The sequence below is a fragment of the Aulonocara stuartgranti genome, assembly GCF_965226115.1.
Source record: "Aulonocara stuartgranti genome assembly, chromosome: 15".
NCBI classification, from domain to species: Eukaryota; Metazoa; Chordata; class Actinopteri; order Cichliformes; family Cichlidae; genus Aulonocara; species Aulonocara stuartgranti.
This window is the reverse complement of record NC_138951.1, coordinates 17,453,735-17,481,367: the sequence shown is the minus strand read 5'-3', so window position 1 is coordinate 17,481,367 and position 27,633 is coordinate 17,453,735. Positions and strand designations below refer to the sequence as shown.

At 39.5% G+C, this 27,633-nt stretch overlaps 1 protein-coding gene across 1 annotated transcript in view; it reads left to right on the top strand.

The window, feature by feature from the left end:
- ryr3 (ryanodine receptor 3) overlaps positions 1–27,633 on the top strand; it is a 115,133-nt gene that overhangs the window by 51,511 nt on the left and 35,989 nt on the right. The window contains 27 exon segments of the mRNA XM_082506157.1: positions 342–534; positions 980–1,196; positions 1,700–1,804; positions 3,675–3,778; positions 4,295–4,378; positions 5,072–5,231; positions 5,346–5,490; positions 5,830–6,035; positions 6,365–6,539; positions 7,023–7,231; positions 7,408–7,571; positions 7,665–7,713; positions 7,826–7,986; positions 8,963–9,125; positions 10,139–10,225; positions 10,635–10,861; positions 11,912–12,124; positions 12,837–13,446; positions 13,859–14,059; positions 16,000–16,102; positions 17,066–17,200; positions 20,210–20,483; positions 20,625–20,739; positions 23,129–23,261; positions 24,911–25,014; positions 25,812–25,947; positions 27,192–27,375. Of these exon segments, the coding sequence (XP_082362283.1) occupies positions 342–534; positions 980–1,196; positions 1,700–1,804; positions 3,675–3,778; positions 4,295–4,378; positions 5,072–5,231; positions 5,346–5,490; positions 5,830–6,035; positions 6,365–6,539; positions 7,023–7,231; positions 7,408–7,571; positions 7,665–7,713; positions 7,826–7,986; positions 8,963–9,125; positions 10,139–10,225; positions 10,635–10,861; positions 11,912–12,124; positions 12,837–13,446; positions 13,859–14,059; positions 16,000–16,102; positions 17,066–17,200; positions 20,210–20,483; positions 20,625–20,739; positions 23,129–23,261; positions 24,911–25,014; positions 25,812–25,947; positions 27,192–27,375 (4,657 nt within the window).

The following is a 27,633-nucleotide window of genomic DNA, read 5'->3' as shown; positions in this document are numbered from 1 at the left end:
TTCTTTCTGCATAAGAAGAAGGAACCAGTCAGTAGTTTGAGTCCATATCTTTGTCCTCTTGGTGCTTCAGGGGTATAAGTCTCTTAGTCCCTCTCTTTTCCAATCTCAGCCTAACAGCATAAAAACTATTTCACCTCACTTCCCTTCTAAATCTGCTAAAAGACCCATCACCTCCCCTCATCCATTTCATGACATTCTTGTTAAAGCACTCACCACCCAACTCCCAACCTCTCTGCTCTCTTCTCTTCTCCTTGCCCATCATCCTGCCCTACATTTGCAATGACTTTGCAGCTGTAACAGCCATCCATCCTCCCTATCTGTCTCTGCACACTGTTGTCTAGGCCGAATCCCAAGGGCCGTGGCCTCCATTAACCAGCACCTGCTGAACTCAGACGATGTGGTCAGCTGCTGTCTGGATTTGGGAGCTCCCAGTATGTCCTTCAGGATCAACGGGCAGCCTGTCCAGGGCATGTTCGAGGACTTCAACACAGACCGGTTCTTCTTCCCTGTAGTCAGTTTCTCTGCAGGTGTAAAGTAAGGCTCTGCATTTATAATTGTGTTTTTGCTGAGGCTCTTGATGAATTTGCACCTTATGAACTTTTGTAGGTTCACACAAAAACCAATGGCATAGCACCAAAATAAAGTAATTTTGTTACTGTGCTGCAGCTTCCTGGTATCTTAATTTTTATCTTAATGAGACAGAACAGGTCATACCAAAAGGGGAAAAATAAACCTGAAACCATTTCTTAAAATGTTTTCCTATCAAATGAAGTTATATTTGGTTTAAATTTATGTGATGTGTTATGCTTTATCTTACATTTTATCCCAACAGCATACCAGCAAACAATGAAATAAAAAAATAAAAATAACCAAAGAAGAACATTTAAGTCTCTACTGCAAGCCTGATATTATGTAATGCCAGAGATGTAGACGGATGTTAGCTGAAGTTATTTACTGCCTTTTACTGTCATCATCACAGGGTCCGGTTCCTGCTGGGCGGTCGCCATGGAGATTTCAAGTTCTTGCCACCTGCCGGTTACTCTCCGTGTTATGAAGCACTGTTGCCCAAAGAGAAGATGCATGTAGAGCCTGTGAAGGAGTACAAGAGGGACCACGATGGGGTCCGTGATCTGCTGGGAACCACCCAGTTCCTCTCTCAGGCCTCCTTTATTCCCACCCCTGTTGACACCAGTCAGGTGAGATGTTAAAGTGATGTTACACCCAAGGAAATTAAAAGCAGCGGTGTGAACGCTTGTGTTGAATATACAGTAAAATTATATTCTAGTTCTTTTGGTTGGTTTGCTCTGGTTCTAAAAAGTGTGCTATAAAATGTCCATGATGGGTACATGATTGCTGCTGTTTCTCGTCTGCTCCTTCTTGTTTGAGTGCTGTTTAAAAAGAAGACAAAGCTGTCTACTAGGCCTGCAGCGGTTTCAGGGAATTCATTTTGTGTTACGCACCTGTAATTTAACATTCAGTGCTGCAGAAGTGGCTCTGAAGTACAAATGGAAAATAGGTGCTGACTTTCTACCTCAGTGTAACAAAAGGGTAGGAAACTTGGCATAACCCCTAGGGATCTAACAATTGCATAGACATGAGGAAGAACGGTTTTCATTCGTCAGCCTTTTTTTTTTTTTCTTTTTTTTGTCCAGCATCTTTTTGAATCCAACTGTACCATCTGTTCCCCTTCTCTCTGCAGATTGTTCTTCCCCCTCACTTGGAGAACATCCGGGACAAGCTGGCAGAAAACATTCACGAACTGTGGGGGATGAACAAGATTGAACTGGGCTGGACTTATGGCAAGGTAAACCTGTGATTCATCTGGAATATATTTATCTGGTATGTCTGGAAACACTGATAAAGGTCAACTCAAGTGGTCAAAATTGAAATGCTCATTAATGGCTCATTAATTTGAAGATTTCAGTCCCTGACTGCAGGTATAATGGCCTGTTAACATATATATAGCTAGAGGGAGAAAATGACACTCACGAAAAATTGTTAAGCTTACAACTGAGTAAACCTTACTCACTAGTGATGGGACGTAATGTGTCGAGCTTCAGAGTGTGTCGAGAAATCCAAAAAACTTTCTTTTTATGAAGAACGTTTCAGGGCTTGTTCCTTTATAGGCAGCAATATGTCAGCAATGGCGTCTGAAGATCTCACTGCTTCAGAAAGTATGAGTGTTTGTAAGACATAAGAACATAGATAAAGTGGATTGGATCCATGCAATATTTGCATTGCATTCAAATTTCTCTAATTTGCCTGTAACATAGAGGTGCTTATTTTCATAGAAAGGAGGAGGGTTTCAGCTGTATGGCAACACTTGATCTCTCCCAAGAAAGTATTACACATAATACGCTTGTGAATAATGAAAACTGTGGAGGGCCATAAGTGCCAGAATTATGAAATACATCATTAAATAATTAATTAAATGTGCCATTAATTGATTAAACTGGGAGCAAAATTTATTCACTGCTTTAAATGAAAGGTTGAAAATAAATAACATGTTTTATCCAAAACTTAACAAAAAGCAAACAACAAAAACTTAAAATAGAGCGATGCAAGATTCAAGCTTAACCTCAAAAAAGCAAATCTGTAATAAAGTTCATCAATGTTAGAAAAACTCCAACAAGCAATAAAAAAAATCCTTTATTTGACACGGTGCCAAATCAACTCATGCAGAGTATCTAATTTTATGTTACTGAGCTTGTTTGTCAATCTCTAAATTGCTCAGTGTAACTATAGTTGAAGTCCTCTGTATCTAAAGACATTTTAATCATTCCTGTCTGCACTGCTTTCCTCTATCATTCTCTCATCATTTTCCTGTCAGTCACTCCTGTTTACTGTGGAACAGCTTGTTAGAAGTCTGATCACACATGCTGCCTCTTTTGTACTGTAGTGTGGTTATCACAGAATCATTTCCCACCGAGACTGTCATCGCAACAGCGGCCATTTAACAAACTTAATGAGCGTCTCACCTTCCAAGAGTATGACATTCAGATTAATTAAGACTGGGAGAAAGCTTCATTTGGGGTTAGCCGAGGTCCTATAGTTTTAGGGACAATCTTTAGGTCCAAGCAGCTGCTTAATGTTTTCATTTTGCTGTAACAAGCTCAGGGAGCTCAGAGTGACATTGCACACAACCCGAGACTCTCTGGACAAACAGAAGATTCAGTAATAATAAAGTTGAATGCAGCATCATTGCTTTGTATCTTTGTGTATTGGTTTACTGTGTATTTTTCATACCCCGTGTGCACTTCATTTCTATTTAACTGCTGTCAGCAGCAGAGTGCATTATCAGGAGGAGTCACTGGCAGCGTCTTATTGAGAGTCTGAGTGCAGCTGTAAATTTCCTCCCATCCACTCTCACAGATAGCCGAGCTACTGCGAGTCTATTCTCTGAACTGGGCTTATCTCACTTTATTTAAAAAAGGAAAGAAAAAAATCAACACCTGAGGCCCGAATTAGGCAGAGAAAAACAAACAAAATTTGCATCTCTGAGCAACAACTGCAGATAAATTCAGCTGCGGTCTACTTTTTATTTTCTGAATTCTGAGCCATTTTTGCTTATAAATCTATAAGACAAGAAGGTTCATAGAGCAAACAGTGGGTTTGGTGAGATGACACATGCAGTAGTAACACCTGACTGCTACCTTTTTCATTTTTTTTTTCAGGTTCGTGATGACAACAAGAGGCAGCACCCTTGCCTTGTGGATTTCGCCAAGCTGCCTGAAACTGAAAGGAACTACAACTTGCAGATGTCCAGTGAAACCCTAAAGTAAGGCCTGGGCTGTCCTCTGGATAATCCAGTTACCTATTCATTTCTTTCTGAAGCTCCCTCCTGAATGCTGAGCAAAAGCAGATTAAGGCTAAGATTAAAGCGGTGCTTGTAATGACTTGCATCTCCTGAGTGAATTCCATTATTGATTTTTTTTAACAAATATTGGATCCAAAGCTTATTTGAGCCAACTACTGAGTCATCTCACTGTAAAAACATTTGGCTCGGCTCAATAAAACATCCTCCTCTTAGAGGAAAGTTTAACTGGGTATGCAGTTTGTCAATTACATCTAGTTTGAGACCCAAATGGCATTTTTCCACGCAGCCCAACCTGAGTGCTGTTCTGTGTTATTATATTGATCGGAGGAGATTTATCAGTGTCTAATGAACAGTGTTAAAAATTTAGAACTCACTCAGAAGAATCATTTTCATCTAACATAATGTAATGAAGCTTGAATATCGATGCTGGTTATAGACTTTCTCGCTCTTCCTATTCACATTTCCTTTTATCCTCAGGACCCTTTTAGCCCTGGGATGCCATGTTGCCCAGGTTAATATTCACGCTGAAGAGGATCTGAAGAAAATCAAATTACCCAAAAAGTAAGACTTCCTATAAATTTAAGTTATATTATAGCTCTATGTGTCTTTTTATCGGATACAACAAAAAAATGCTGAATTTTAGAGGCATTTATATAATCAGTGTCCTTTTTTAGGTACAAACCCAGTTCTAAAAAATTTAGGATGCTGTGTAAAATGTAAATAAAAACAAAATGCAATGATCTGAAAATCCATAATTTACTTACAGCAAGGAAAACAAATTGTTTTAGTTTGGGGTTTTTCAGGGAAGCCTTTCCATGTTTCAGCAAGACATGCATTTCACCAGCTGAAAGCATCATTATGTGAAAAAACCATGACAGAATCCGCGGGACTGTTGAGCAGCTAGAATCTTATATCAGACAAGAATGAAACTACATTCCTCTCAGAGGTACAGCAGTCTCCTCAGACTCTCATTAAAAGAAGAAAGGATGATTCTGACCCTATCCCAGCTTTTTGGGGATGTGTTGCTGTCATTAAATTTAAAACAAACTAATAATTTCTTAAAATCTTAGATTTTCTCAGTTAAATTTAATGTTTTCTGTGCTCCGTTGCGATTAAAATATGTTTTTAAAAAATGTATATATATCAGCAAATCATTGCACTTTGTTTAATTTACATTTTATAGAGAGTCCCAACTTTTTGAGAAAATTTGGGTTGTAAGATACCCGTATCTTATCTTATCAATATCATTTGTAGCTACATGATGTCCAATGGATATAAGCCTGTGCCACTGGAACTCTCTGATGTGAGACTGAATGCTGGTCAAGAGGTTCTAGTTGATAAACTGGCCGAAAATGCGCACAATGTGTGGGCCAAAGATAGAATTAAACAAGGATGGACCTATGGCATCCAGCAGGTAAAGTTCATGCAGCATTTGAAGTGGAGAAAATGAAACTCATGTATTATTTTTACCGTTAATTTTAAATGACTTTAGTCCACTAGTACAGTTTCTTGTCACTGTTTGTGGTAGGATTTGAAGAGCAGGCGTAATCCTCGCCTGGTGCCATATGCTTTACTGGATGAACGCACCAAAAAATCTAACAGGGACAGTCTGAGAGAAGCTATCAGGACTATGGTTGGATATGGATATGAGATCGACCCCCCAGATCAAGAGGGTGAGACCCTGGCGCTGACACCGCAGTCATTTAAAGCTCTTAAAACTGATACAGGACCATCTACTGTATGTTCAAAGGCTACAGCAACAGCACTGCTTTCACCTAAGGTTTTGTAAACGTTTAGAAGCACACAGATTTTGCTAATATACTACAAATATATGTGGTACAACTCATAGTTATGCATGCAATATTTTTACACGTTTCTTCAATCTGAAAGCCGGCACTGACGAATCCTCATTATAGCTATGGATTGATTGTAAAGTCTAATAGTAGTACTGAAAATACGAGCACGTGTATCCATGGTGTTAAATCCTCTGGTTTTCGTATCTTTGCCTAAAGTTGTGCACATGCTTGATGATCAGAGCATCGAGACGATACGCTTCTTCCGTGTGGAGCAGACCTACGCGGTGAAGACGGGGAAGTGGTACTTTGAGTTTGAGGCTCTGAGTGGAGGAGACATGAGGGTTGGCTGGGCCAGACCAGGCTGCAGACCTGATGTGGAGCTCGGAGTAGATGACCAAGCCTTCGTCTTTGATGGATATCGGGTAAACTGCATGTATCCTTTCTTTTAAACTAGTCATGGGAAGTTGTCTGAAGGCAACTTTTTGAAAGATCTAGATACCTTAGATGTATCGTCATGGACATTGCTACACTAATTAGAATATAAAAATGAGACTACGGAATGGTTATAAGAGTAACAAAATATATGTAGTTCAGCCATAAACTTTCTAAATTCAGGATTTCACCGTATATTATATCTTTTACATTTTAACAATACCTACAGTCACAGTCACAGAAACCGAAGCAACATTGTTGTTCCATTTATTAGCAAAGACAAAAACATGTGATTCTTGTTATGTTTTTTTTTTTCAAGGGACGGCGTATGCATGCAGGCAGCCGCTACTTTGGACAGCCTTGGAAAAAGGGCGACGTGGTTGGTTGCATGATCAACATGGAGGACAAATCCATGATTTTCACCCTCAACGGAGAACTCCTGATCACCAGTAAAGGATCCGAGCTTTGCTTCACTGACTTTGAGACAGAGGATGGTGAGGGCTTTGTATTTCAAGCCAACTTCATTTATTCTGCCTATTTCCTTCAAAGTGTCGCTGGGAGTTTGACTGGGTTTGTTTGCATAAGATTTTAAGAAAAGCTTAAAATGATAAGAGTGTTTCATTTTAATTAAGTCCTTTGTGACACTGGCTCATTACTCTGTAAATGAACCATTGACTTTGGAAGAAGATGGTCACACAGGAATAAAGTAAAGTTGTTAGTTTGTTTTTAGATTTCATAAGTGATAGATTCTTAAACATATGACATTTGAGTTTTGGTGGATAAAGAAAAAAGGAAGTTAAATTTTTTTTTTAGAAGTACAGAATTCAAGAAAGCCGACTCACTGTTGCGTGCATGCATGTAAACCATTGGCGTTCTTTTTTTTTTTTTAATATATATTTTTTTAACATGTTTCTGATTTGTAAAACGACAATATAAAATGCACATGTTAAAATAATACATTTTTCTAAATACACCAGGTTTCATCCCCGTGTGCAGTCTCCGCATGTCTCAGATCGGCCGTATGAACTTGGGCAAGGACGCCAGTACTTTCAAGTACTACACCATGTGTGGTCTACAGGAGGGTTTTGAACCCTTTGCTGTTAACATGAACAGAGAGGTCACCATGTGGTTCAGCAAGCGCCTGCCCACTTTTTTCAATGTACCTGAGGACCACCCTGATATTGAGGTACACACATTCTCAATATCATTAGTGTTTTTATTGCCTTTTAAGTTTGCTGCTAGAGTTGAGATTTGCTTTTTTTTAATTATCCTAGAGAGCTTTTTATAATAAACACTAGAGCTGGTGTTAATGGGCACATTGATATTATTGATCCCTCGCTTTGGGTTTCATTAACTCCTCAGGTGACGAGGATTGACGGAACAGTCGACAGTCCTCCTTGCCTTAAGGTCACTCACAAGACGTATGGCACTCAAAACAGCAACAATGACATGGTCTACTGTAGACTGAGCATGCCTGTGGAGTTTTATTCTGCAGACAAGCTCCTGGATGAATCACTGAAGCTCGGGTCAGACATCTCAATTTATACTTAAAGTTAAAAAATAAAGCCCATAGTGTTTAAGATAACTTAAATCTACTGTCATGTTTTTTGTTTCTGCAGCCATCCTCCAAAAGAAGATGGAAGTATTGACTTTGGAAGCATCACAACTGTAAATCCACATAGATTCTCAAATAAAAAAAAATAAAAAAAACTATAGTATTTCTCTCTGTATATTCAGATTAACCGATAGCACTGTTTGCCCTTTTTCTTTTAATTGGCAGTATTACTACTCAGTGCGAGTGTTTGCTGGACAGGACCCTGCTTCTGTGTGGGTGGGCTGGGTCACACCCGACTATCATTATTATAGCAAGAACTTCAGCCTCAGCAAAATGCGCACGGTCACAGTGACGCTGGGAGATGAGAGGGGCAGGGTCCATGAGAGGTATGCTCCCTGCATTTTTAATATCTGGAGTTCATATGAAATGTTTGATCCTTTTATTTGAAGAGGCTTTAATATTCCAGTGGGACATGTGCTTTCAGAAGTGCATTCTGTGGTGATACCTTCTTTAATAATTTTTTTGATTTCTCATGACAGCATTTTTCCTGTAGTTTTAATATAGTTATTGCTGCTAAATGTGCTTCTACCCGCTCCACACACTGCTTCTACATTTTGGCTTATTTCTTAGTATTTTTGAAATAAATAATGATACAGTTTAATATGCCATTAACTGTTGTTGTTCACGTGAGGTTGTATTTAAACAATTTTAGATAAGGATCCTAAGGATCAGATTATTTTTTGTGTGTTATGTCTTATAGGCATTGAAATATTACCTTTTTACTAGTAATTCTAAATGTAGCTGCATTTGTGACCAAATATGAAGGAATCCAATTTGAGCTGCACAAACATCAAAAAATATTACAACAAAAAATCCCTTAGCATGCTTACCAAGCTCTCTTGAAAGCTAGTTAAAAGCAAAGCAAATAATATGGCCATTCATTTTTTTTAAATGACTGCCATCCGGGGATAACCCATCCTTGCAAATGTATGTTCGTAATTTAAAAAAGCATGCATTTCAAAGTTTATACCACTAATACCTGTGTCATCGCTATGTGTTGATCAGTATGGCGAACATGCTCACAATTATTTTAGACAGACCAAACAAAAACATTTCAGTCATCTTTTCATAGCTGGTTTTCATCCTTATTTAGCATCCGGGGAGGTAAATGGGGAAGATGGCCTCTGTGTGTAGCAAATATGAATGAGGCAAAAGATCAATGAGTGTTGACCAAATGAAAATTTATTGTGCCTCCTATTTGACACCCCCCCGCCCCCCCAAGTTGCCTATGTTGTCCTCTGCATATTTGCATTTACTTGTATTTATTGATGCTGAGTTCTTGTTGTGGTTGCTTTGCCGCAGTGTTCAGAGGAGTAACTGCTACATGGTGTGTGTAGCAGACGCAGTTACCCCGTCTTCGTCCAGCCGCTCTAGCTCCGACCTGGAGATTGGCTGTTTGGCTGACCTGGCCACTGGCCTTGTCTCCTTCAATGCCAATGGCAAAGAGCTCCCCACATCATATCAGGTAAGTAAGTATAATAGAAATCAGTTGGCAGAGGAGTGAAGCACAAGGTTTGGCTCGTAAACTTCAATAGACGTAAGCTATTACGACTTTCTCTTGTGGTTTAGTATTCTTCCCCTGCTTTGGCACACATGTTTGTTTGTTTTTTTTTAATATCCTGAACGCAAAAAGAAAAGAAACTCTAAGCAGTTTGAGTCACTGCCTTAAATGAATATCTCTCTCAAACGATTTCACTCATCACATATTTGTACTGCCCACACACTCTCAGAACGATCTTCCCTCCTTTAATCCTTTCAGGTGTCATTAATTCATTTGTGCCACAGCAAATTAAACCTGCAGAGAGATAGAGTTGGGAAATTAAACCGCTGAATTCTCATCTGTTTTGTGAACTAGTCATACAAAGACAGACATCGGCTCAGTAATCCATGCCTTGCTTGCTGTCCTCATCTCTGGTTTTTAAAGCATCACATTGAATGCCTGACTAGACACTGAAATGGTGCACTGAGAATCTTCTACCGCCTGTGTTCTCCTTTTTTTTATCTTGCATAATCTCCTGTTTCTCTCCTTTCTTCTCGCTGCTTTATTTAGTCATGAATTGGCTTTTTAAGAAGGAGAAAGCCCTCTGAGGGAACCAGGAGGCTTTTAACCTGATGAAAAGCTTCTTGTCCTGTTATTGCATCAAAGCTTTGGTTGTTTGTTCTCTTTCTTTGTAAAGTCTGTGATGGTTGTCATCGATATACCAGCTAATACTCATTGAACTTGGATTTCAAACTTCAACTAATCCACAAGCTTAGGGGTTAAAAGCCTTCTGACATTAGTTGAATTTGCCACCAGAGCAAACACGAGGCAAGCACAGTGCTCATTGCATTAAATATATAAATTTTCAGATTCCACCATGGGCTGAGTTCAAGGAAGAGCTCTGTTCTGCATGTGTTGCTGCACTTTTGTCTCATTTTGGTGCTGCTGTAAACATGGGATAGGCTGATGTGGATAAGTATGGCTTTGTTTACTTTCAGGTGGAACCAAATACCAAGCTCTTCCCTGCTGTATTTGTCCTCCCCACCAGTGCAAACCTCTTCCAGTTTGAATTTGTTAAGATAAAGGTTTGTTTCTGTCCTAACCAAACAACACTGTACACAGTTTTAAGCACTTTTCATCAAGTTATGAAACAGCTATGTACTTTATCTTCCTCACACTAATTAAGAGGTGTTGAATTTTTAATGCCATTCATTCATAGTCATGGACTGCCCAGCTGGCCTATATTTTGACTTGGTGACCCATTTAGGATGCTCTTGCACTGATTAATTTTGTGTGTGTTTGGAAAATTAGTAATCAATATACATATTTACAGTGAAGAAAGGATGTCACAGAAAGCACTACGTATATAAAAATAACTGATTGCATCGCTATTGCCTGAAAGGATGTGATATAACCAGATATTAATATAGTTTTCATTTAATCAAATTTTCTACTTAATGTGATTTTTCCTTCTTGTCCTCATTGTAATCCCAGGATGCCATGCCACTCTCATCAGCCATATTCAAGAGCGAGCACAGGAATCCGGTGCCACAGTGTCCGCCACGGTTGGATGTGCAGACAATTGTGGCAGTGCTTTGGAGCCGGATGCCCAATACCTTTCTCAATGTGGAGACGGCTCGTGTTAGTGAAAGACATGGCTGGGTGGTCCAGTGTCTGGAGCCTATGCAGATGATGGCTGTACACATACCTGAAGAAAACAGGTGTGATTATAATACTCTATAAACCGTATAAACAGTGACAAGTGACTGTTTCACTTACAACGTGTTACTTTGTGTTCCCTTTAGTTGTTAGGGAGGATGTAGTGCGTTCAGTGTCTTTTCACATTTATAGCACTTAAATTAGCTTCCATAGACAAATGATTGAGTAACAATAGATACTTGTCATTCATTCTTTACTGTGAATTGGGCTGATGAAACACATTTAAGACAGATTAGCTGCTTCCAGAACAAACACTTCTTGGCACTACCTGGGCTGAGTACTCACTGGTGAGGGTCACTGTAATTAAATTGAAGGTAGCTGCTAACAAAGACTTTAAAGTTTTGCCCAGATGAATCATAATCACAATGAATATTCTCCTTTTGCCTATACACTTAATCAAGCCTGTCATTCCATTTTTAGATAGATTTAGGGCTACACTACTAATGTTTCACAAATGTTCACACTTTTAATTGCTGTTGCTGCATCCATGTGTCTGACCAAATAATTGACATGGACCATGGACTTTTACTAGACCATTTTTAATGGTTCCTATTTCATACAATTCAAATGTGCATTTTAACACGGAAAGACTCCTGTAAGCGGACATAACATTAAGGTGACAAACTACAAACCACACATAATGTGACATCATATAAAGTAATCTCAGTCAATTCTATGCACAGTGCTACAATTTTCATGTTAACTACAGACTGTGATGGATTGAGATGCTAAGAGGTTTCTAATGTGTTTATTATTATTATTATTATTATTATTATTATTATTAATGTGTTTTGCAGCCCCATAGATGAACTCTTGTTTCGTAGCATGTGTATTTGTGTGTTCTGATATCAGAATACATACTGGAAAATAAGTTTTAATGATGAGTAAACAGGCCTTTAGTAATACATTTGTTTGCTGTTTACATAAAACAAACAGTTTTAATTAGAATATTGATGATTTTCATTAAGTTAATGCAAAGTCTTTCTGCTGTGATCAGCAGAGTAAATGACTTACTCGAGCTTACTTTGTTGTTGTGGTGTCTTTGTTTGCAGGTGTTTGGACATAATGGAGTTATCTGAGCACGAAGACTTAAGGAAGTTCCACTACCACACACTAAAGCTGTATTGTGCCCTTTGTGCACTGGGAAACACTCGTGTAGCTCACGCCCTCTGCAGCCATTTGGACCAATCACAGCTCCTCTACACAATCGACAATCAGTACCTCTCTGGCATGCTGAGAGAGGGCTTCTACAATGTCCTTATCAGGTGTGTTGGTGTGTTTCGATATATTTTATATACTTAAAATGTAAGTTGCTATGGATTGCTCAGCTGGTGTGAATTTTGATTTTTAATTTATCTTACTGAAAAAAATGACCTCAGTCAATGACCCGCCGTGCATCAAAACAAGAAGAAAGCTGCCGTGTTTTTACTCATCGGATCATTTAATGATGATACATGATAGAATTATGATTTGACAGTGTCATCTGCAACAACATTAACTGTTAAACTGATGCAGCATTACGTGAGATCACTGAGCAAATTTGTGCTATAAATCTTAATAATCCCTCTGCTGTGTTTGTTTTTCCACCTCACATCTCAGTGTTGTTGTTTAAACTGTCTTTTCTTCACATGATGTCAAATAGCAAACTCATGTGTACCTTCTATATTGCTGAAAATTCACTTTTAAGCAGTGATTGTTAAAGCCTTTGTAACGGGAGGGTTTGGTTTAAGAAATTTGATTATGAGTAACAGAGTTTGAGCAATCAGCACATTATTTGCTTGTCAGGCACTCATCACCACAACTACTATCTCTTACAGATGTATTGTGGTTATTGGGTACTGTTGGTTTGTGGAAACCATACTAATACAGCATAATTCATAGTTCTTAGGAGAGATCATGAATCATTTTTCTGCGTGTTTTTGTAATAGCCAGTGTCTTTACTCATGCTATGATTGAACTAATTCTACTTATTGTCAGCATTCATCTTGAGACAGCAAAGGAAGCCCGTCTAATGATGAACAACGAGTTCATTATCCCTGTGACGGATGAAACGCGCTCCATCAAGCTGTTCCCAGATGAGTCCAAGCAACATTCACTTCCTGGGGTGGACCTAAGCACCTCCCTTAAACCTCGGGTCAATTTCTCCCCTGTGGGAATCATCAACACCAAACGCCAACAGTTCCTCTACAGCCCCCAGATCCCATTGGGCATCCTAAAGGAAAAAGCCATCAGCATGCTAACCGAGGCAGTGCAAGGTGGAGGGACACACATCCGAGACCCAGTAGGCGGGAGTCTTGAGTACCAGTTTGTTCCCATTTTGAAACTGATTGGAACGCTGTTAATAATGGGAGTCCTGACCAGTGATGAGGTGAGGCTGATTCTCCTCCTGATCGACCCCAATGTGTTCGGAGAGACCAAAGAGGGTGAGGAAGTTAAGGGGGATGAGGTGGCCGTGTCAGGGGAGAAGGAGGAGGTGAGCAAGAATGAGGAGAAGGCTGTAGAAGCAGGGGAGGAAGAGACCAAGGAGAGCAAACCGCAAGTTAAAGGCCTGCTGGAGAAGTCTCTGCCAGAGTCTGTCAAACGCCAGGTGATGACAATAATCATGCACAGATGATTAAGCTCAGTGATAAACTGAAGATAGGAAATAGCTGAATTAAACTAACTCCATCAATTTATCTGCCAAGGTTTTAATTAAAATTTAATTTTGCCTTCATGAGATTAGGTACACTAATTCCCCATTTGTCAGCAGTTTTGATTTTTTTATGATTTATCGCTTGCTGAGAGATGAATTCATGAGTAGAAAGTAAGGCAGTGGCTGAATACTAATGTTCTATAAATGACTAAAACTTGCTAATAATAATCATGCATAATGAAGATGGAGCTATGAAGTTAAATCAAAAAAATGTCATTCATACAGTGAAACAAACAAAATCAAAACCAATAGAGACATAAAGAAACAGAAAACCTTTGAGTTGTTCACAGATTTCTGTCCTTTTCAGATGTGTGAGCTGCTCCACTACTTCTGTGACTGCGAGCTGAAGCACCGCATCGAATCCATTGTTTCCTTCTCCGACAGCTTCGTGTCCAAGCTGCAGTACAATCAGAAGTTCCGCTACAATGAGCTAATGCTGGCTCTCAACATGTCTGCCGCTGTCACTGCCAAAAAGACCAAAGAGTTTCGTTCACCTCCGCAGGAGCAGGTACAACACCGCAGAGGGGCCAGTGTATGAGAAAGTGTTTCCATCCTCTCTGAGATGTAATTTATGTTCAAGGTGGTTTCCGTTTGCATACTGTCATAAGACCCTGGACGGATCGCCTAGACCTTGGGGTAAAAACAAAATCAATGACCTTGAATAGAACAGAGTCAGAGGCAGACACTAGAACACAAGGTGCTGCAGTTCTCTAATTGCCTTTTAGTTTTCAGTTTCTTAACTTTATTTTCTGCTGGAATTCCCGAAGGATAAACTGGGCCATATGTGCAGCTAAAATTAACTTAGGAGTGAATTGGCCCTGCAGTGATAGTTAAACCTTTGGCCTCTTACAGGGTAAAATTATTATTAGTCCCACAGGAGCACTTTATGTTACAGTGGGTTCATTTTTTATAAGTCAAATATGTTTAAGCAGAAGATGAACTTAAACAACTGGCACATGATTAATGAACCTTTCTATAGACCATTGTGAAAAATGTTTGCAAAATCTTAAGTTTATCAAAGTAAAAATGCCATCCATCCATCCATCCATCACTGCTTTTCTGGGTTGCAGAGTCTATTCAGGGGAGCACTTTAAACAGACATACGGTTCATCTAATGGGACACCAAAAGTGTTCCTAAGCCAGCTGAGAGATATAACCGATATCTCTAAAGCATGTTCTGGTTGGGACTTGCCTGCAACACTTCAACTAGGAGAGCTCTTGGATGCATCCTTTTCAGATGCCCAAACTATTTCAATTGGTTCTTTCTTCACAAGAAGATATCAGTGCAGAGTCCACATCACTGCAGGATTGATCCATCTGTCAATCTCAGTCAATCATTCGCCCGTCACTTGTAAACAAGACCCTAAGATATTTAAACTCCACCACTTGGGGCAGAAACTCATCTCCAACCCAGAGGAGGGACTGCACCCTTTTCTGGCTGAGGACCATGGCCTTAGAGAACCATTCTTGCCACTTCACTGAAAATCTCTTCAGTACGATCTGGAGGTCATTGTCTGTTGAAGCCAGAAGAAAACAAAACGAGGTTACGCTGCTGTGAAAATCCAATATCCAGTGTTCTGCTAGATAGTATATTTTTATGTAAACTGTAGCATGTCTCTGAGCCAGACTAGAGAATAGGAAACATTGAGTAAATAAGGAAAGAAAATAAGGAATAAAGTCTCTGATGTGTTCTGTGTTCACATCGCTTGCCCTGTCCTGTAGTATTGTTGAAAACAACCTGGTAGTGACTAGACAAGGTTGCTGCATGACTGCAAAGCATTCATGTTTGAAATATTTAATTGTGCATCCTCTGAGCTGTGAAACCTTGAGGATAAGCACTTCCAAGATATATTCTGATCCCTGAAACTAAGTTGTGGTGGTCAGCAGCAGGTGCATACTGTAAGCGAGATTCTCCACAGTAAGAAACCTCCCGTGGTTTATTAAAAAGCTCTGCCTAAAATAGACATGGGAATAGGCTAACCTGGACTCTGCGATGGCTGCATCTCATTTATATTTAGTGTTTTATAGTTAACTTGTGACCTGTAGCAAGCACAGCAGATCTGTGGTTCTACATGATACATTAAGTATTTTCTGCATTATATTATGTAAATACCTGTTTAATGTTTTTAGTTTCACATTTGACTGGGTGTGATATAAAAATGCTCAGACTATTTCTGTCTGAGTTCATCAGATGGCCACTATCTGACAAGCCCATGTGAGCACTTACCGCAGGAGACTACATGAGTAATTATGCTGTGACTCTAAAATGGTAATGTGCTTGCCTCTGTGACTTTCCACTGCTCTCTACTGTGCAGTCCTTCTTTTATTCATTCTTTACCACTCTCCTTCCTTCTTTTGATCTCACTTCCTATCTAAAATTATTTTCCGTGTTGCTGTTCTCAAGTGCTTTCTGGTCTTATAATGTAAACACTCTTTTGTTTTCTGCAGATAAACATCCTGTTGAATTTCAGTGCAGGTGAGGACTGCCCCTGTCCCGTGGAGATCCAGGATGAGCTCAACTCGTTCCATGAAGAACTGCGGCTGCATTGTGGTAAAGTCCAACTGCTGACAGTTAATGTTGTTGATACAACTTGTATAAAGATGTTATGCATTTCTGTTCATAAATGTCTAAAGGTGTCACTGTAGATCTTCTGATAAGGACATCTTGTCACACAAAACTAACCATAGCATTATTCAGACAGGCCATGAAGTCGAGCTAAAACACTGTCCTCAAAAATAAGTTGAGGACTCTGCTAGAAAATCTCTGCCAACAGTTGCTGCACATCTGCAAGCCACTTTGCATCCCACCTCCACCCCACTTCTTTGAGATTTTATTCTTTGTGGTGCTCAGAATTCATATTAATAAGATTCTCTGAGCAGTTCTTGTGATGACAATACACAAAGGATACATACACATTGTAGCTTCACTCGTTTGGATTCAAGTGAAACTCTGAATTAATATTTAAAAAGGTTCTGAGCTGTAAGTTGCCAGGGTTCTTCTTACGTTACAGACCAGCAAAGACCTTATTCCAGCAGCCTGTCTCTCTGATCATCTGATCAGAGACTTCTGGTTGGTTCACACTCTTAATTTAAATCCAGAGCTTGTAGCACCTAATTTTGGAACAGCCATCCTCAGCCTTTCAGGACTTGTTTGTTTTAAATGACTGCGGAAAAATCATTTTATACAGTATGTTATTATATTCCCCAATCTTCTTCGCACCGACTGCTTGTATGGAATGAATGTATGTGTGAATGAATGTAAGAAGAACCTATACTATCCTATGATTGTCTGCTTGCATGCTGGGAACACTTCTTTTATTAAAATGTGAAGCACTATGTAACTGTGTGTTGTAAAAAGTGCTCTGCAAATTAAGTTAATATTATCTGGCAACATAAATATGTTTATGTTATGAGAATGATCGTTAAAATGGGTTTTTGTTTCCTTTACACAATGCACATGGAAGCAGTCGGTATACCAGGATAAATCTCTGAGCGCCTCCATTTCTCCTGGCAGGAATTCCAGTGGAGGAAGAAGAAGAAGAACAGGACACTTCAATTAAAGGCCGTCTTCTGGCTTTACTGTATAAAATCAAGGGCCCACCACAGAAGACAGAGCAGGAACCCACAGAGACTGAACAGGCTGCCCCCAGTAAGTAGCCTTTAACACCAAAGAAGAAAACAAGCTAGCGACCAGTAACTGTACTGAAGTTTAACAATAACTCAGCAATGCATACGGCAGTGCAAGGCTAAGGTTTATTATTTCAATTGTTTAGCTTGGTGCTGCAACACGTAAGCAGGACTTTATTGTGGTTGCTATCAGTTTCTAAACATATACCACATAACTATGTTTAGCATTAAATATTATATTGACATTCAAAATCATAAAGCGGTACCGATTTATCCATAATAAATATTGCAGACCACAAAACACTTTCCAATCACTAGTTCTTTGCTTCAAGCTTTTTCTTTTTTGCTGCCCTTTGCTCAAAGTATGTTTTTGTTCTGTTTCAAATAATAGAATAAGACTAATGGACAGTTCCTGCAAGACTCTCTGCCATAAATTTTAATACCTTGCTCCAGCCTGCATTATTCAAAAGCATTATAAATGGACGGATGTTCTGATTCAAGATTATCCTGATGGATCTGCTTTAGCATGTCTACAAACCCAATTCCAAAAATGTTGCGATGCTAAGTAAAGTTTAAATAAAAACGGCATGCGATGATTTGCAAATGTCATGAACTGTATTTTATTCACAATAGAACATAGAAAATAGTTTAAATATTTGATTTGAGTCATTTTATTATATCATGAAAAAAATAAGCTTATGTTGAAATGTTTGGTAGTAATGTGCCTGACAAACGTTGGGACAGAGGAACAAAAAGCTGGAAAAGTGAGTGGTACAAAAAAAACAGTTGGAGGAACATTTTGCAACTAATTACATTAACATGCAATAGATCAGTAACAGGATTGGATATAAAAAAATAAATAATTAAAAAAACGTAACGTCTGAGAGAGACAAAGTTTCACCAATCCACAATTAACGGTGTCAGTATTGGATGGAGAAATCTTTGTCTGTGAATACACTTCCACAAATGCAGGTTAATGCAAAGAAGAATCCACACATAAAATTAATCCATAAACACCACCATCTTTGGGCCAAAGCTCATTAAAAATGTGCTAAAGAAAAGTGGAAAACTGCATCTCTGATTGTATGGAGGTGAATTACTGCCTCTGGAACTGGCAGTTTGCACATCTGGAAAGGCACCATGAGTGCTAAAACATATATGCAGGTTTTAGAGGGACATATTCACCCATCCAGATGCCATCTTTTTCAGAGAAGTCCTTGCATATTTAAGGAAGATGCTGCTAAACTGCAAACTCTATCTATTACAACAGTATGCTCTCATAGTTGGAGAGTCCAGATACTGAACTTGCCTACCTGCAGTCCAGATCTTTTACCAGCTGAAACTTTGGACACATCATAAAATTAAGAGAATCCCTAGAATCCCTTATCAGACCATTGGACATTATTACTAGTCTCCTCAGCTCCCAGACATTAACAGACTGTCACCTGACAGTGGTAAACATGGCCCAGTTTCAACTTTTTGGAGAGGTTTGGCTGCCATGAAATATTAAAAAAATAACCTTAGTTCTTTCTTCAAAGTGTACATTTTCACATTTTAAACTTTTACCACGTTTGCTGTGTTCTATTGTGAGTGAAATATGGGTTGAATTCTGCTTTTTCACTTGACTCAGCGTTGCAGCATTGTCAGAGTCTGTTTTGTTCATCAAATAAATTGATGAAACAGTCTGACAAAAGGATGGACGGGCGAAATAAGCTGCTTCTCTTGCCTGACAAAGTTAGAGCTGCTAATTTTTTCAACGTGTAATTTTATTGTCGGATCTTTATATGTCAGATTATATATAATTAATGCCTAGTCAGTCCTTTTGGGATGGGGATGATTACTTTCATTAACTGACGGTAACGCTCATTCACTGTTATAAAACTTTAAAGCCAGTAATTTGTCTCTAAAACTTTTGCTTCCTTATTCTTTTGATGAAAAGCATCGAAGCACCTATTGTTGATTTCACAGCATTGTTTAATTAGTCAGATTACTCAGAAGTTATAAAAACTTGGAATCATCCATAAGGCTTTTTGTTTTTTTTAGTTTGCCAACAGCTAAGGAGCTTATTTCCAAGATTTAAATGCCAGCTTTAATATCAACCGCCTTGGCTTGAACTTGTGATTAAATTTGTTTGTTTGTTCCTCTCTTTATATTCCTGCATCACTCTAGCGTGCTTCAGATATGCTGTTAGCATCCTCATAGACTCATCAGGAGATGATTGTGGGGTTACATCCAATATATTGACAAAATATTAAAGCTCCCAATTAGTTCCGACTAATAGACTAATTTACATTTTCTAAGAGCTTTAATTAAGCCAATTCAGTTCATGGTTTATGCTGACTTTGGAGTACAGCGCTGTGCCAGTGCTCATGTCTATATTTTTGCCTGTCATTTGCAGATTAGCACGCAGACTGCATAAGATTTCAGTGACTCCCTTGTGAGCCATGGTTTGAGATGATTCAGAGCAGATGTGAATTTGCAACACTTTCACCTTCAGGGCATCTACACCGTCTCTGTTGTCTCATTATGATTCTGCTTGAATCCGGCCCTTTGTTTTAAGCAGATGTTGCGCTATTTGGATTAAATGCTCAAGGTTCAGCGATGGCTTTGGAATTGCAGTGTTTTGAGAGGTGCAGCATTTAGCTACAACTTCATATGACTTCAAGTTTTTCTCCACTGGTCCTTGTTTTATTGGTGCTTGGCATCGTTAAGAGGGAAGTTTCATGAGACTTTAAGATAAAGTTTAAAACATACAGTTTTAAAACCTATACTACAGTTTAATTAGCTTGTCTTTGTATATCTCTGGAACAAAAAGAGAAAAAATAAAGAGCATATCATCCATCTTTCCTAATGAACAATGCTTTTGAAGTGCCCGGTCCATAGATTTTTATTTTTTCTCTAATTTGCTCATTCAAAGGTTTGAGAGACAACAAAAATCAACTGAAGCTTTGACAGATACATGATTGTAGAGCAACCTTTATTTACTGCTTCTATTTCTCAATTTAAGAATACTGAACTGTCTCTTCTCTAGCCAACCTGAAGGAGCTTATCTCCCAGACCATAACCAGTTGGGCTCAGGAGTCTCACATTCAGGACTCAGAGCTGGTGAGAGTGATGTTCAGCCTGCTGAGGAGACAGTATGACGGCATCGGGGAACTGCTTCGGGCCATGAAGAAGTCGTACACCATCAGTGCCGCATCTGTGCAAGATGCTATTAACCTGCTGGCATCTCTGGGTCAAATCAGATCTCTGCTATCAGTGCGAATGGGCAAGGAAGAGGAGAAACTCATGATTGATGGGCTCGGGTAAGAAAATATATTATGATGCGCACACTGTTATAAACGATAAAAACAATGCCCGATTCTAGAAATATATCATTGTGAACAGTGTACTCTCCCGCGGTTACAGTACTGTGGGCTTTATAAATCGCTTTCTTGTGTTCTTAGCGACATCATGAACAACAAGGTTTTCTACCAGCATCCTAATCTGATGAGAGTGCTGGGCATGCATGAGACAGTCATGGAGGTCATGGTGAACGTGCTTGGGGGAGACAAGTCACAGGTGAGCTTAACATTGCTCATGTTTTTGGTTTTCCTTGACCACTACAAACTATCGAGTCAGTCCTTTTTTAATGGATCGTATTCATTGAAACTGTTAACTTTTTAGTCATGTATGGAAATAGTAGCTCCCAATCTTAACTCTTGGAGAAGTTCTTTAAAACTCCTTATCCTGTTCATAACTTTTTAAAGAAGTTTGTACATGTTTTTGACGGATTCTTATTTGTTATGTGGCCTCTTTCACCATAATTAGGGGTACAATTCATCATGATTAATGTGTAGATTGTGTTAATAAAAAGTGGTTATAAAAGGAAAAGTGTTAATGAAAGCTGTTGTCTATACAAAATACAAAAAAAAGAAGTTTCCATAGTTGTTCAGAGCCCCGCCCACTTTCCTCACATTCCTTATTTTGGTCAATAATTAGCCTTCAAGCCAAAAATCAGTTATTGTCATGGTTTGCCGGGGCAAGCCGTGTGGAATTATTTAGGACCAGGACGCGGCAGCTCTGGTGCAGGTGAGTATTTATTAACGAAGGAAATACAAACAACAAAGGCACTGGGAACATGAAACTGGAACCTAAACTGGGTAAAACTAACAAAACAAACCAGAAACGAAGATGCAGGGAGGTCCGGGGAAATACGCATGGAGAGATGCAGGGAGACCGAGGGAAAACAACACAGACGAACCAGCAACTACTAGGACAGAAGACACAACTAAAATACACTCAGAGAACACAGGGAGATTACACACAGGTGGGGAACACAGCTGGGAGTGATTAACGTGACGAGACTAGGGAGGCAAACTGAAAACACTCACATAAGACGCAGACCTTCACAATAAAACAGGAACTTACACATGAAAGGACACAAACTAAGAAACGCGGACTAAATACAGGAACACACGGGCAGAACAGAGTAAACACTAAACAGAGGAAGAACAGAACCAAAATCGCAAGAAGAGAAAACACAAAACGCTGGGTCAAAAGGACCCAGGATCATGACAGTTATGAATTAAATGTAGCAAAAGGAGGAGCAAATCATCAATTTTAAAGAACCCAAACAAGCGTGTTTTTGTTTTGGGTATTTTTGCTTGCAAAATGACTCATACAGTAAATCTGTTAGCAAAACATTTGCAGGTTAATTTTCTGTTACAAAGCTTAGTTTTAGGGGAAGAGTTTGAGTTTGTGACTGACAGAACTTTTAATGCTTAATAAGTTGTATACCGATCTCAGGAAAACAAAAGAGGCTGAAGTGAGCCAAGAGAAACTGCTTAATACCCAGAAAAACCGCAGCGTAATAGAGAGGACAGAGGAGTAAAGGTATCAGAGGGGTGACAGGAGGCCACTCAGACCTGTCCTTTTTGGGTGGTGCTGACAGAAGCTGGAAGAGCTGGTTGCGATTTAATGCTGCAGCCAGTGCCAAGCTTGAAGTGAACCTCAGACAGACGGACCTCAGGGAGACATTCAGACCTTCGTGTCTGTCTCTGGCACTGTGATCGCACAGGCTCATAGCATAAATTCCTGACTGGTTTCATGCCACTTGATACGTGTACCTCGCTCGCTGTGGCCATATACAGTGACAGTCGTGAATATAGATCAGGTTTTTAATATTTGCTGTTTGATTACCGCTGATGTTGTTTCAGTCGTGGCATGGTGCTGTATATTATGAGATTGTGCGAGTCGTAGGTTTTATCACGCAATCAAGACAGATGGTTTATAGAATATTATGAAGGAATAAATCTCTGAACTCGGACACTGACAGAAAGTTTGCTCCCGGTCACGCACAGCAGGACCGCATATGGGGAATCAACAAAGAAACTTGTTAAGCTGTATATTCTCAAAGTAAAATTGTTTGTGCTTTCAAAGTTTCTGTCAAATCTGCCTTTAGAGGTGGAAGCTTTGGCATGATTGAAAGTTCAATATTTGTCAGTTGTCTGATAAATGTGATTTTCTGTGCTGTGCATTTTTGCAGATTGTAATCTGCCTAAAGTAAAATGGGGTTTCTCTCCTCCTCTGCTGTCAATTACTTTTTCTGCATTTCTGCTACAGAGCAAATGACTCTAGTGATTTATGCTCAGCCTGAGGCTTGGATTGAGCCCATGTGAGGACTTAGAAAAATGAGGATGGCACAGATCTAAAAGCATTAGATGCAAAAGGGCTTGAAGGTCAAACAATTTTTCAGTTTCTGTGTTCAAAACAGGAAATAGATTTTATTTATTGATTCCATGATACTCTTTATGATAGTTTAGATACCTTTATCAGACCCAAGCATCTAGTACTCTGCATCCTGTAGTGACATTAAAAAGAATTCTAATATTTCTGAGCTCCTACTGCAGCTTATTTGGGGCTATTTGGCTGCAGATTGATCCATACAGTCTACTTTTTTCTTCCACAGGAGATCGCCTTCCCCAAGATGGTAGCTAGCTGTTGTCGCTTCTTGTGCTATTTCTGCCGTATTAGCCGGCAAAACCAGAAAGCCATGTTTGACCACCTGAGCTACCTGCTGGAGAACAGCAGCGTCGGATTGGGTAAGTATATTTTGCCTTTTCATTATTTATTTGGAAAAAAAAAACTCAACTTAATTTATGCACAGCTGTCTTAAGACATTGACTGGGCCATTGCAACACATTGATTTTTCATTTTTAGCCATTATGTTGTAGAATTGTTGTTGCATTTTGGACCATTGCTCTGCTGCATGACCCAACATCAGCTGAGCTGTAGCTGTTGGACAGATGGCTTCCTATTTGACTCTAACATGCTTTGGTAAACAAAGGAGTTCATGGTTGCCTCAATGACTACAACATGCCCAAATCCTGTTTCTCTTGGGCTTTTAGCATTTTTTCTAAGCATTGCACAGTCTGACCTTGGGATTAGTTTGCAGGGATGTCCACTCCTGAGAAAAGTTTTGTATGCTTCTGAATAATCTTCTTCGCTGTAGAATGATGAACTTCAAACTAGAAATGGTCTTAGAACCCTTCCCAGATTGACGGGCAACAACAGTTGTCCCTTTAGGCCAATTCTATTGTCTTTGCTCCTCCTGGCATTGCATTAACACACTCCTGAATGTTTCAGACCAGCAAAGCCTCTGCATTTATGGAGGTGCTCACACTTGCTGACGATTAGGTGCATTCGATGAGCAACACGTGGCTCCAACTTCTTAATTCTATGAAATCTGTAAGGGTGTACTTATGTTATTCATACACTTCTTTGACATTGTGACTCAATTTTTGTTAAATATATACTGCTATGTTGTCACGTATGGTACAGGTTAGGAAGTATTTACCTAATTTTAGAACCTGATGAGGATTAGATGGTTTTATTTATTATGTCCTGATACATGAAAAATCTGAAATTGAATAGATTTTTTTTAATATGAAGGAAAGGAACAAGCTGGGGCAAAAACAGACAGTGGAGAACACACTGGTTATGAGGATGCCTTGGCATTTGAATATGTTCCTGAGTATTCTCCATACTGCGTCAATTAAACTTTTTTGCTGCTACATAATGTGTGCAGAAACCAATAGTTGCTACGGGCTGCAACAGTTTTTTTCACTGCAGACTTATTGCTGATATTGTGGGAAGCAGCTGGTGAAGAAGAGTAACAGGCTCGATTTCAAAATGCCAGTATATCAAGTTGAAAGTGTAAGGGGCACAGAGGGAGGCAGCTGATAGAGAGAAGAATGGCGAGCAGTAAATGAGGGTTATTTAGGCGTCCAGAGCAGGACATGAGTCACAGAGATCTGCGTGCCTGTGTAACACGTAAACTAAAGCACCTGGCTCTGGAAGAGGACAGGGTCACATGATCTGAAGAGGACAGTTGAATGAAAACACACTAGTTGTTGCCCTTTTTATATGACACTTTTAGAATTTGCCTCTTTTACAAGCCACGTTTTCCTATAAATTAATAATATGTAACATAGTCTGCATTGTGCTGCAATATTAAGTGGTTTTGTAGTATCTGCTCGACTGCATTGACGCTTTAAAAATGGAGTAATATTGCAAAAAGGGCAGGTGTTGACAAACTGATTAATGGGACCTGGTATTCTGAGCTTCAAAGATGCAGACTGGAGAATATCAAGATTGATGTGCTGTGTCAGTACACTGCCCCCTGTTGTTTAATGCAGAACTAATGCAAAGTTTGCTCTGTTGCTGACGGCCTGTTTCTGTGTGTGTTTAGCCTCTGAAGCTATGCGGGGCTCCACTCCGCTGGATGTCGCAGCGTCTTCAGTGATGGACAACAACGGTCTGGCGCTGGCCCTGGAGGAGCCTGATCTGGAGAAGGTTTGATGACGAATGAAATCGCAGCCTTACTCAAAGAAATACTCAACAGCACAGCTAAAAATCACACAGCACTTTATGTTTGCAGGCTCATTAGATTGTAGCCAGTTTCTATTCTGACCATAACTTGTTGTTGTTTTAGCAGATGTAGTGTTTAAAATTAGTTTGGAAAGTTGTGAATGAAACTGAACTGTACAACTAGCTAAATGTACAACCAGTATACTGATCACATGTTCATATTATCATCAAATACCAAAACAGATTGTACTATAAAACATATGCAGGATCCATTTAGTTATTTATAAAGTCAAACATTAAGACTTAGGGAATTATGTGGATACAGGATCTTATTCACTGTCTAAACCTTGCATTGCATTCTGCTGCTAGGTTTATTCTTCATCTCGAAAGTTTTTGCCAACACATTTCAGGCCACCATGTTGGTTTTGGTTTAAAATCTGGCTTTCGCCAACCCACAAGACATGTTCTTCCAATTATGTGCAGCTCAGTGTTCATAAAGTTTGAGGAGGCCACAGAAGAGGAAGAATACGTGCTAATCATCTGTCAATACTAGAACGCAGTGCTACTCGGATGACACATACAATTATAGAGGAAGCAAGTCAGATAAGAATAGAAAGCTCAGGCCACCAAAGTTTTCTATGAAAAGTGCTGAATGATTTTGTGACAGCTGGAAAAGCTTAGCTCAGCAGAGGCTTTCAAGCTGTCACTGTTGCTGACACTGAGTCAGAAAGACAGTGTGCCATTATAATACCCAGGAGTGAAGCAGAATTGCTTGACCGTAGGTGGTGACATACCTAGCAGGCTGTGGTCTTCAGAGCTGCGCCATGCTGGTGGCTAAGGGATACCCAGACCTCGGCTGGAACCCCATAGAGGGAGAGCGCTACCTCTCATTCCTGAGGTTCGCCGTTTTCTGCAACGGTATGTTTTATACTGAGCACTAAGATGACTTTTCATCCCTGGCAATTCTGTTCCTCTGCTCGTTTTGGTGCAGTGATATACTTGGCCTTTGGTTTGTTTCACAACAAAGCATGCCGACTGCACCCATCAGCATGCTGATTAGAAGTGCAACAGACTGGAAAATGTTAAATAAAGAAGGAAAACATTGCTTGTGGAGTTATCCTGTAAACACAGAAGTTTTTTGTCGATATCTGAGTGTACCATTGTGTGAAGCCTCCGCTTGTACCCAAGCCTGACATACATGACACCAGAGGCTATCTTAAAGTTCAAAGAGGCTTTAATTGTGGCATACATTTGAGTATACACGTGGTCAGTTCGACTTTGTCAGGAGAACAGACGAGGTCAGACACCAGGCTAAACCTATATGGTGCAAGGAATACTTAAAAGCTGAACACGTTGTATAAAGACAACATGGGAATGAGAAAGGAGACAGACAGGGGGAGGGGAATTTGGCAAGGGGTAAGCAAAGCAAACAAAGCAAAAACTATATTTTATATTGAGTGTTTTCATATATTCGTATGTGGTAAGGATATTTGGTGGATACATATGTATGTGGCGCTGTTGTGTTATGTGTGTGATTTATGATTTACTTGATTTTTGTTTTTTATTCGAGTCTTCTTTAATATCTGGATTTTAATTGAATGTGCAAAAACTAGTTACTGTGCAGTGTGTTACATAAAAAGTATTATTACAAACTAGAAAAACTTTCCCATAGCTTCAACCTCCCGAGGACACCCCCGAGATGCTTTTTAAAGACATTTTAAAGAAAATATAATCTAATTAAGTCGCTGAATATGTGTAACTGAGCAATAAATAAGTATTGAGATAAAACAAAAAAATGGCATCGCAACAAAGAAACAGTCTAGGGTGATTTTACTGCATCTGTATAATTGTGAGTATTGTGTATTAAAGCAGCAGGGGATTTAACAGTGATGCTGTTTTTGGAATAGAAATGAAAAACTGCACAGAAATTTAAAAAATCCACTGGTTAAAGATGCCAGGGTCCTGCTGAGGACTCACGTGGAAATGTGAGTCGGCTTTTCCTGGATAAAAAATGTAGCGGTGCTTTAGAAGCTGCTGAATACCACTTTCAGGGGTTTTACACTCTAGCTGACTCTCACCTTTCCTTTTGGGGATAATAACAATTTTCCTTTCCATTGGTCTGCTTTTTTTTCCTCCTTTTTTTTTTTTCTTCCTCACACCAGGTGAGAGCGTGGAGGAAAATGCCAACGTGGTGGTGAAGCTGCTCATCAGACGTCCAGAGTGTTTCGGCCCAGCCTTGAGGGGCGAGGGAGGTCAGGGTCTGCTGGCTGCCATGGAAGAGGCCATCAAGATCTCTGAAGATCCTGCCCTGGACCTGCCCAAGACTCCTGCTGGAGTCACTACTGGGTAAAAACGACACCAGTTCTTTGTTTTCTTTTTCCACAGTGTTTAAAATCTACTGAATCAGCATTTTTATCACCACGAGACACTAAGAAACCCATTCAGAAACTCTAAAGCCAGTCTCTTGTGATTAAGGCTCTCATTATCTGGGTCTCTGTGTGAAATGTTACTTTTAGTTAGATTTCCCTGTGTGCTTAGCTAAACCAGCATTATTCTTTGTTGCTAGACCCTCAAATAGAACCATATCACATTACGGGAAAAGAG